The sequence below is a fragment of the Punica granatum genome, chromosome 7 (assembly GCF_007655135.1).
Source record: "Punica granatum isolate Tunisia-2019 chromosome 7, ASM765513v2, whole genome shotgun sequence".
In the NCBI taxonomy this organism is placed as follows: Eukaryota; Viridiplantae; Streptophyta; class Magnoliopsida; order Myrtales; family Lythraceae; genus Punica; species Punica granatum.
The window spans coordinates 25,255,110-25,265,752 of record NC_045133.1 but is presented as its reverse complement, the minus strand read 5'-3'; the positions used below and the strand labels follow the sequence as shown (position 1 = coordinate 25,265,752).

Sequence of the window (10,643 nt, the reverse complement as noted above, 5' to 3'; positions counted from 1 at the left end):
TTGAGATTCATTATATCTCACGAAATGAATCACATATGTTATTTATCCCTAGAAAAATCATAAAATACAATTTATCTCAAACTCAAATTACAATAGGAATTTTTATACTTTTCCCTTATTTTTATAATAAAAAATTACTTCAGCTATCCCACTCCATTCGTTCATTATTCATCAATATAATCATTATTTTTTTTTATTTTTTCTCTTATTTAATAATAAATTCTTACACGTATATTTTTTCAAATCATTATTATAATTAATTTTTAATAATAAATTCTCACAATTATATTTTCTTAATTATCATTATGACTAATATTTTATTCATTATAACTATTACCTACTTTGTCCAAAATTAAACGATGATATCTTCGAAAGCCTCGAGCAAAATGAAATTTGCAACTACAAACAGACAAATATGATTAAATTAAACTGTTTTTATTGTTATTTTTTAATAAATATAAACCCCGTAGCTGAGAAGGCAAAGCAAGGGTGGGGGAAGATTAATTTAAAAATATTTAGAAAAATGTATATATTTCCTGAAAATATCAATATGCTTGGGAAAAAAAAAAAGAAGAGGTTTTTTGGGCAATTGGAAGCTGCTGTGCGTGTCTGTTTCCAAACCCTAGAATTTTGGCTCCCTGAAATTTCCTCACCTCCGATATTTTCGCTTTTTATTTTTCGGTAAGTTTATTTCCAGGTTTTTTCCGGTGGTTTTTTCTTGTATTTTCAATTTACCGGTGAATTTTCCAGGTTTTTAAAACTGTAATTTCCGAAAATAATCTCGTATTTTCCGAAAAATTGTTTCTTGTTCTGTCCAGCTCTAATTTCTCCAACATTTTTCAGCTGAAATGCTGAATTTGGCTCTGATCTTCCCCAAAATTTTGGAAAAATGGTTGCTTTGCTGTAATTAGGGTTTTCACTGCAGAGATCTGCCTGAAAAAAGCAGGCTTTTGAGGATTTAAGGGTCTCACTTCAGAAGTGGAACTGTTGAGCTGCTGCAGCGATTTTTTTTTTTTCGTTTTCTCGCTATGGTCCTTACTAAGCTCTGTACTGTTGAAGATCCAAATTTTCGTGGTCGAAGTGGTGAAAAAATCTCAGCTTTGAGGATTGTCAGGAAGCTTTTGCTGTTCTTTGATGGGGAAATTTTGCAGGTTTGCATGGAAATTTAGCCTGCCGGCGGGGCGGAAATGTCGGGTTCGGAGAGGGGAGTGATGGCGAGTAGCAGAGGTGAGCCCTTCAACAATGTCGGGGGTCTCCAGAAGGGCCCACTGACCTCACAGCCGATGATACATAACATGCGGCTAGCTTTCAGCGGCGACGGGACAGCTGTGTACAAGCCAATTACACCGAGCTCCCCGTCCTACCACTCCCCGAATGGGGTTGGCGCTGGAGGAGGGGCCGAGGCAGGGAGCGAAGCTGGAGGGATTAATGTGAACATCGGTGGTGGCGGAGTTGGGGCTGAGCAGCAGCCGGTGAAGAAGAAGAGGGGGCGCCCGAGGAAGTACGGGCCAGACGGCTCGATGTCGTTGGCTCTCATTCCAGCAGCAGCTGGTGCTGTTGCAGCCTCTACCGGAGGATTCCCTTCACCTCCTGCTAGTGCTGGTGGCGGTGCTTCTGGTGGTTCGGCAGCATCGCCTACTTCAGTGAAGAAGTCCCGAGGGAGGCCCCCGGGTTCTAGCAACAAAAAGAGCCGGTTGGAAGCTCTCGGTAATTGCATTTTCCCTTGAACCATCGAAAATTTGTTGGGCGATTTAAGATCTTAAGTTCATCATGATTACTATCTGGGTTTTAGGTGGGGACTAAACCCAAATGTGGAGTCGAGTTGTGAGAATTTTATCGACACCAAAGCGATTTATAGGTCCGTGGAGGACTCTGTTTGAGAAGTTGAGATCTTGTGATAATTCATGCGACAAGTGCTTTTTAATTGTTAGAATATTTTAGTACTTGGGGGGAATCTGTCAGTTTTGATTTCTTTATTCTTTTCCTTATTTCATAGCTTCGAGCTTCTGACATGGATTGATATTAGTAGATGACAGAGAGCATGAATTAGGAAACATAATTTGTGGATGCCTCTGTGAACGTAAAAGTGGAGGATGATTTGTTGCCCTTGGTATCTGTCGGACTCTTGCCTGATTCTTGTCTGGAATTCCCTCTTATGCCCTTGGTTGCTGCACTGCTCTTTTGCCATTTTCTGTTGGATTTCTCTCGATCTCTGTTTCTATGTTGTCCATCTGCATCTCGAACGCGACTTGCATCTGGAAGTTATTTGGAGAGTCACTCTTTCATGTTACTCTCGTACAATCGTAAAGTCAATTATCTGTTGGTGTTTTTCTCCTCCCAAAATGATTCTGAATCGGAGTTCTCCCCTTAGGAATTTTCGTTATCCTTGGTAAACTTTGATAGATAAATTCCAGTTATTTTCGTTTTTCTTAAGATGAAATTTGGGAAAAAAAAAAATAGTAAGTTGATGGATATCATTATCACCAATTGCAGGTTCATCAGGGACTGGATTTACACCATATATCATCACTGTCAAAGCTGGAGAGGTTCTTCCTTTTCCTCATTCATTTCCTTTCCTCCCTGCATTTTCTTCGACTGCTTGATTTTTGTCTGGTAACTACAATCTTTTTTATCCAATGAATCTGTTCGACATAATGTTATTCTGACTTGATGAGCAAAATTTATTGTCATTTTTATATAATTTACCTTCCCCCCCCCCCAATTGGCAAGAGCAATATTTTCGTTTGTACAATTCAGGCTGCTTCAACTATGTATGATTTGTATCAGTATGTCCAAGCAATTCTTACAATTTATACTTGGAGAGTGGCTGTAAAGTATCGCTTCGTTCTGATGTACCTCTCTTTGTTCATGTATCTGCAACTTTTCTCAATATTGAAAATTTAACTTATGGGTGTTTAATGGAATCGATGCAGCTGATTAACCAAAAATCTCTTTGACTTGTATGATAGATTCGCAATTAGGTTAACGTTAATCTTATGCATTCTGTTTAATTGTAATCCGTTGAATACTCTCCTATATTTTTTTCTTTTTTATTTCATTTTTCTCAGGACGTGTCCTCGAAAATAATGTCCTTTCTCCAGCATGGTTCCAAGGCAGTTTGCATCTTATCAGCAAATGGTGCCATCTCTAATGTGACCCTCCGTCAACCAGCCACATCTGGCGGTACTGTAACTTATGAGGTTTGTCTTGTGATTAGTAGACTCTGCAATTTTCAACTTCCTAATAAAAGGAATTGTAATTTACATGATTCACGGTAGTCGTTTCTTCTGACCGTTTATTTTCATTTTCTTATGTGGAAAATGTGTAAAATGCATTTCTTTTTTGTTTATTTTCGATTTTTTATTCCTTCAAGTGATGCATCTTCTGTAGTGAAATTTGACACAAAATTTTTCCTTTTTGTGATTTTCTAAAGAAAAGGAAAGTGGAAAGCTCCATGACCGAATATCTCTCTGTTTTTCCTGAATGCTTATCTGAACCTTCTGCAGGGCCGGTTCGAAATCCTCTCTCTTTCTGGCTCCTTTCTGCTATCAGAAGTCGGAGGGCAGCGGAGCAGAACTGGTGGCTTGAGTGTATCTCTGTCTGGCCCAGATGGCCAAGTTTTAGGTGGTGGGGTCGCAGGCCTTTTAACGGCAGCTTCACCTATTCAGGTCTAGCTCCTCTCTTCCTGTTCTTCTTTCAATTCGAAGAAAGGTCTAAAGCATAATCCGTAAGAGGCATAAGAAATTACATATTTCGTGTAACTCGTGAATTTTCTTATATCGGGCTCCTGAATCTGTCGCAGGTGGTAGTGGGCAGTTTCAATGCAGAAGGTGGTGGTAGTGGTCGTCGTAAGGAACAAAAGGCACCAAACCAAGCTGAACCATTCTTTGCCCCATCAAAGCTTGCTTCAGGCCCTGGCGGTGGGACCATGGGGGGTAGCAGCTCAGCGTGGGTTGACGGGACCGCCAGCGGATCCTCGGATGGGCCAGGCAGCCCGCTTGAGCAAACCATGGGACACGGCGCTGGTCTGCAAGGCCTCTCAAGTATGCCATGGAAGTAAATGGCAAATACGACACTGTTTTCCTAGCACTGATCTCTGTTCCTAACTGGTAGGAAAGTTTGGAACCTGTAATTCGGTAATTAGACCTTTTGGTAAAACTATGACAAGTCAGTACCTGACCCATAGTAGTGTCCTGTGTTTTGAGTCTGGCAGTTGAGTTTAGTACCCTCTCTTTTGTCAATGGCCATGCCAGTGAGTCATCTGGACGAAAGTCGTTTAGCAATTAGGAGTGTTTTCTTTTGGTGAAAGCTGTCGTTAGTTTTCTTAGTCGAATCAGATGGTTTAAGTCTTGCTCACTGTTAATGTTGTTGATGATGATGCCTCTAGTGTTCTTTATGTGTTGTTAACTCTTGGAATCCTCAACCTGCGTCCACACAAAAGCTTGCGCAGTTCTTGGTTTCTTGATAAATTCATTGAGAAATTCTCAGTTTTTCAGTAAATTCCCTTTGCCAGCAAGAGAAACAGACAAACATTTCATTGACTAAGCTCACCAGGAATCATTGAATCAGGTAGAGACCCTTTACGGAATTCGGAATGGTAGGCAGTTCGTGTCAGAAGACAAGCAGCATTGCTCGAGTTCATTGTGTTCGTATTTGTTCTGTGGGCATTTTGTTCATGGAGACCCAACCAGCCTGAGGCGCTCTGCACTTGAGCTCAGCCTATAAAGCCACACGAATGAATCATCATAATGAAACAACGAAGTTTGATTAGATTGTTTCCCGAAATGTGCCGATTTACCCGATATTATTTTACATAATCTTATTAATTCGCATTCTCGCAGATATCGTGACATTTCCAATTTTAAATTTGGCAGAATCAATAATTTTTCTGCCTGATAGCTTCAACTCGGATTGAAAATAATCGAGTGCGCTTTCAAATAATTAATGAGACGGTATATTTTGTAAAAGTAATGTCATACATACAGTGATGTTGAAATTCCATTCGACGGGTGCAGTTATCACATCACGCATATGTCGAAATTTCTCTTATACAGTAAGACAAACTTATTTCATAGGTTAAAAACGAGTCAAATGGGTTCAGAAGGGGATATTAAGGGGAGGTGAAATATGAAGGATAGAGTAGAAACTCCATTGCAAGTTCTTTTCGAGACATTCAATGAGAAATCTCATCACTTGAACTTGCCAGATGAACCATGCGTTGACGGTGGTATGGACATCGAAGTCGCTTTGTGGAATGGACGGATCGATTCCGATTGAGAAAGAACAATTTCTTGACCAAGTATAGGAGGACTTAGTTTAGTTTAATTAGCAGGTACTCTATTGCCACTGCTCTGCTCTGAACTGAACTGCCTTTTTTAGTTAATGAAAGTTGTTTTAGCTTTTGAAGGTTGTTCCCCTGCAGGAAAGATATCAAAAAAGGAAAAGATTTTTCTCCAAAAAAAAAAAAAGAACAGAAAGTAAAAGAAAATAAATAAATAAACTGAGGCAGAGCAGAGGACATCAATAGTACAGATTAGGACAGTTCCATTAGCCCTGTCTTGTGTGTTCATATGAAACAGCGCAATTCCATGCCAGACTTGTGCTCTGGAACAATCTCATTTGTTTCTTCTCTCTTTATGACTGAGAGATAGAGGGAGAGGGAGGAAGAGCTTGTTTTTGAGCTTGCTTGCTTTCCATGGGTCCTATTTCTCGTGGCAGAAGGGGAGGCACGCAGTCCCAGTCCTGGTCCCCGAGGAGCTCTGGTGTCCTGGAGACCCCGCACTTCAGCAGAGTTCTGAATCCAGAAATCCTTCAGTTTGGGAAGCTTGTGAGTGTCCATCCCCTATCTATATCCTTTCTGCTCCGATCATTGCTTTTGGGGTCTGATGATCATCTTGGTTTAGTGGCAAAGTAGTTGTGTTGTGGGATTCTTCTTCACCATGCTCCGCTTTCAGATTCTTTTCTTGTTCTATCCTGAAAAGAACATAAAGGTTCGAACTTGCAACAATAATGTCATTCGTTACGACTGAGCCTTAGTTAGTATTCTGTTTAATACTCTTTAGGACATGCTGCTGCATCTGGTTTCTAGCTTGTGAATAACACCTACACCCTTTCTGCTCCGACCAAATGTGCCGAAGACCATTGCTTTTAGTGTCTAATTATTTTGGTTCAGTGGCAAAGTAGTTGTGGGATTCGTCTTCATTGCTCTGTTTTTCAGTTTCTTTTATTATTTTATCCCGAAATGAACAAAATGATTTGAACTTGCAACAATAATATTTTAGGACATTTACTGTATCTGATTTCTTGCTTTGTGTCTTTTAGTCCATCCCGGATACGTTTGTGACTGAGTATGGGAGGAATCTGTCAAGCCCGATACTTCTCAAGGTCTATGGGAAAATTTGGCAAGTCGGGCTTCGAGGACGTGGTGGCAGTTTATGGTTATGCACTGGATGGAGGAAGTTAATGAAAAAGTACAGGATGAGGGAGGGGTACTCCGTATTCTTCAGGTATGAGGGGAACTCCATGTTCGATGTAGTAATATTGGACGACACCGGGATAGAGATTGAATACCCCCTGAGATTGACCCATGGCAAGAGGGCTAGGGCCAGAAGGCCATCTCCGGTGATAGATATAGGAAATTCAACTGAAGAGGAATCCTGCGACGAAAGTGATGAACCATCAGAGTCCTTGGCTTCCAAAGTGAAGGCTGACAACTCAGGGAAGAAGTATCAGTTACAGGTGGAAGTTGACAGTTCTGATGCAGTTGATGGCGTTGGTTATAGTAAGGAACCAAAGGCAGCCAAGCTTGCCTCAGGCCATGGTGGTGGGACCATTAGGGCTAGCAGCTTGGAACTGGGGGCTGGGAACTCCAGTGGATCCTCAGATTGGCTAGGCAGCCCACTCGAACCAACCATGGGACGCAACTCCAGCCTGCAGGCTTCTGAAGCATGCGGTGGAAGTAAAGCCGAAGACGCCATATACCTCTCCTAGTATGGATCTTTACTCCTAACAATAGTGGAAGGAAAGTTCAAAAACCTGTGTTTCGGTAATGGACATCTTTGATAACACTATGACGTATTTGTATGTGACTGGTAGTTATCCGGAGGAGGATAGTCTTCAGGTTGGTAATTAGTAGTGTTCCCTTTGTTGGTGAGAGTCTGTGATTAGTACTTAATCATCATGGATATTGATGTCTTGCTTACTCTTGTTGGTGAATATGCCTCCCGTGTTCTTATGTGTCGTTACTCTTGGAATTCTTGGTTCTGCATTCATGTGAAAGCTCGCGAGAAATTCTCGGTTTTCCTGCAAATTCCCAGTTTTCTAATGAATTCCCTTTGCCAGCAAGAGAAACAGAAAATAACACTCCATGGACTAACCACCAAGAACCTCTAGAGCCACATGGTGCATATAATACTGCTAATAGCAGCAGTTTTTGTTGTCAGCAAACAAGCAGCATTGCTCGATTTCATCGTGTTGTCATCCATTTTGGGGAGACCCAGTCAGCCCAAAACGCTCTACAATTGAGCCATAGGCCTATCGAGCCAGCAATTGAACCATCAGTAATGACACGGTATTAAAATTCCCATACAAATTACAAAAGCGGGGAAAAGAACAGGGCAAATTCTATACCACTGGTACCGTAGAGTTTTCACGAGAAACTGAGTCGATCATTTGGTCCCTTCTGCATATCCTCTCTGTTTGTATAATAATGTTCAGAAAAAAGAGCAGAGTGTTTTTTTTTTCTTTCAATCATGAAGATCTTCCCCAGCAGAAAAAAGAAAAGAACAAGAAATAAAACATAAAAGATAGAAAAAAGCAAAAGGCAAAAGAAATTGCGGCAGCTCTGATATTCTTCTGGAGCTCAATCCCAACTGCCCTCTGTCCACATGAGACAAAGTACACCATTTCCACCCCAAAACTTGTGCTATAAAACAACCTCTCTCTCTCTCTTTTTTCTATTTCTCTCTTTATGATTGGGACCATTTCTTGAGAGACGGAGGGAGAGGGACAAAGAGCTTGTTTTGAACTTGCCTTCCATGGCTTCCCATGGCAGCAGGAGAGGCAGGCAATCCCGGTCTCGGTCCCAGAGGAGCTCTGGCGTCCTGGAGGCTCCGCACTTCAGTAGAGTTATGAATCCCAAAATACTTCAGCTCGGGAAGATTGTGAGTATCCCCCTGTGTTCTTTTGCTCCAACTTAATGGGCTGTAGGATGGTTACTTTTTAGCGTCTGATCATTTTGGTTTAGCGGTAGAGTAGTTGTTGGGCTCTGATTCATTGCTCTGTTTTGAGTTTACTATTCCTCTTTTTCTCCCGAAAAGAATAAGAAGATTCGAACTTGCGGCAATAATGTGGTTCGTTATGACTGACTCTTTAGCGAATATTTTATGTTTTATGTACTTTAGCACATGTTACTGCCTCTGACTGAATTTGCCGAAGAATGGTTATCTTTTAGCATTTGATCATCCCATTTCAGCAGCAATATAATGGTTGGGTTCTTCTTTGTTACTCTGTTTTGAGTTTTCTCATCCTCATTTTTCTCCCGAAAAGAATAAAAATAATCGAACTAGCAATGATAATATGGTTTGTTACAACTGACTCTTAGCAAGTATATTCTGTTTGATGTACTTTAGGTACCTCTAAGTTCTTTCTGCTCTTACTGGGTGCAACGAAGCCCGTTACTTTTAGCATCTGATCATCTTGATTAAGTGGCGAAGTTGCTGTTGGATTTTTCTTCGTTCCTCTGTTTTCAGTCTCTTTTCTTTTGTTTCTTCAGAAAAGTGTAAAAAGATTCAAACTTGCAACAACGATATCATTCATTATGACTGACTCTTAGGACATGTTACTGCCTCTAAATTCTGGCTTTTCTATCCATACAGTCCATCCAGAATATGTTCATGGCCAAGTACGGGAGTCATCTGTCAAGCCGGGTACTTCTCAAGGTCCACAATGGGAAAACTTGGCAAGTTGGGGTTAAAAAGTATGGTCGCACATTATGGTTAAGGGGATGAAGGAAGTTCATGAAGTGAAAAAAGAACACTATCTTCCTCATTTGATGTTAAATAATCTCCATATCAAGTGTAACACGTTGTTAGAGATCTCAGAATGCGTAGATGATTCGATTTTGATGAATATAATTATTTTTTTAAACCATCAGGTTTTCAGAATGAAAAATTTCCTCTATGGCTAATATAGGTGGTGGAGGTGCTCCGAGGTGGGGCACAACTCGAGGTTTGAGCAGAGCGACTGAAGCTGTGAAACGGTTCAAAAAAGGAACACCTTTCCTTCAGGTTCAGTTACCGTCTTACGCGATCCCTTTGTTGCATCATTAATTTCTAAAGCAAAGGAGGATCAATAGTTGATTTCCTTCCTGCATTTGCTTGGAGGCCCTAGAAACTAAGACTTTCGTGTAACCCGTGAATTTACTCAGTTACATTGAGCTTCCCGACCTGTTGCAGGTGGTAGTGGATAGTTCTGATGCAGAAGTTGATGATGTTCGTTGCCATAAGGAACCAAAGGCAGCAAAAGAAGTTGAACCCTCCTTCGCCCATCGAAGCCTGCCTCAGGCCCGGGTGGGGGGACCTTCAGGGGTAGCAGTGAGTCCTCGGATTGGCTGGGCAGCCAATACTGAAGCATCGCCGCTTTAACCGCTGGCGCTCATGGGCTCTGAAGATGTTTGCCTACGAATCAGAGAGACATGCACATATTCAGAAGTTCTTCCAGTCCTTCCCATATTGAAATTGAGTAGCCGATTTCATTCCCACCTGGGGTAGACCTTGGTGAAAGAATTAAGAAGGATTTTCTGTTGCTCTTAGTTTTTTATCTAACTACTGGAACGTAGAATGATGAAAACTTCATTGATGCTGATGATTTTAATGCTTCAGGTATAGGGTAGAGATTACATAGATCGAGTTTTACTAATTACCAGTCTTTGTCGGGGTAACGGATCTATATCGAAATTCATCTTTTTTCTCGTCTGATTTATCGTAGGCTCTAAGTCATTGATCGAACAAACAATGTTAAAGCAGCAAATTTAGTTATAGGCGTTTGGTATGTTATGGAGCTCCTTGCTCTGTCTAACTGCTGCTTTCACTCGCTGTTGGATGTTCTTCCTGACTGGATCTACACTTAGCACCTAATTTACTCGGTGAAAGGTCCGTAGAGGCAATGTCAATTAGCGCAGTTTTGGTAGCCACTTTCATTGTGGTAACAACAGGGCATGCAGAAGACTGCAAACGCATTTTCTCGCAGTCGAAGCTCATCTTGGGCCTCAGTAAGAGAAAAATATGATAATTCAGTCTTCGACGGGAAATGATCTCTGCTGTAAGGTCCTTTGGCTCTATATTGTTAGGCAGAGTGAATCCCATAATTCGATAACAAGCCTTTCGTGTTAGACTATGATTGAAACTGTGAACTTAACATTGCTTGTGTTTTTTATCATCCCATGAACCATAGCATCAATTGCTGGAAAAAGTCTGATAGAACACTTCCACATCACTCTTCTTGTGTTGTGTATCATATCAATAAGCAAACAGAACATTGTTCCTTTCCCTTTTCCTAGTCGTAACCCACTAACCCCAATCGAAACAGAAGAAAAACAAGGCAAGAACAAAATCTTTAGAAACGAAAGACGATAGAGAAAAAGA

General features: G+C 41.0%; 2 protein-coding genes across 3 annotated transcripts; both read left to right on the top strand.

The window, feature by feature from the left end:
• Window positions 1-529: 529 nt before the first annotated feature.
• Window positions 530-4,407, top strand: LOC116214758 (AT-hook motif nuclear-localized protein 10-like). Of its 2 annotated transcripts, XM_031550209.1 has the most exons (6): window positions 530-681; window positions 1,152-1,707; window positions 2,494-2,546; window positions 3,069-3,200; window positions 3,507-3,668; window positions 3,803-4,407. In XM_031550209.1, exons 2-6 carry the CDS (start codon window positions 1,188-1,190, stop codon window positions 4,058-4,060), a joined length of 1,125 nt encoding a protein of 374 aa, XP_031406069.1. In that variant the 5' UTR covers window positions 530-681; window positions 1,152-1,187; the 3' UTR covers window positions 4,061-4,407. The 2 variants fall into 2 exon arrangements, with proteins under 2 accessions (XP_031406069.1, XP_031406070.1); XM_031550210.1 differs by lacking the exon at window positions 530-681 and having other exon boundaries at window positions 754-1,707.
• Window positions 4,408-5,563: 1,156 nt separating this feature from the next.
• LOC116215140 (B3 domain-containing protein Os01g0723500-like) lies at window positions 5,564-7,232 on the top strand. The gene is made up of 2 exons (XM_031550736.1): window positions 5,564-5,827; window positions 6,322-7,232. Exons 1-2 carry the CDS (start codon window positions 5,696-5,698, stop codon window positions 6,988-6,990), a joined length of 801 nt encoding a protein of 266 aa, XP_031406596.1. The 5' UTR covers window positions 5,564-5,695; the 3' UTR covers window positions 6,991-7,232.
• Window positions 7,233-10,643: the final 3,411 nt, after the last annotated feature.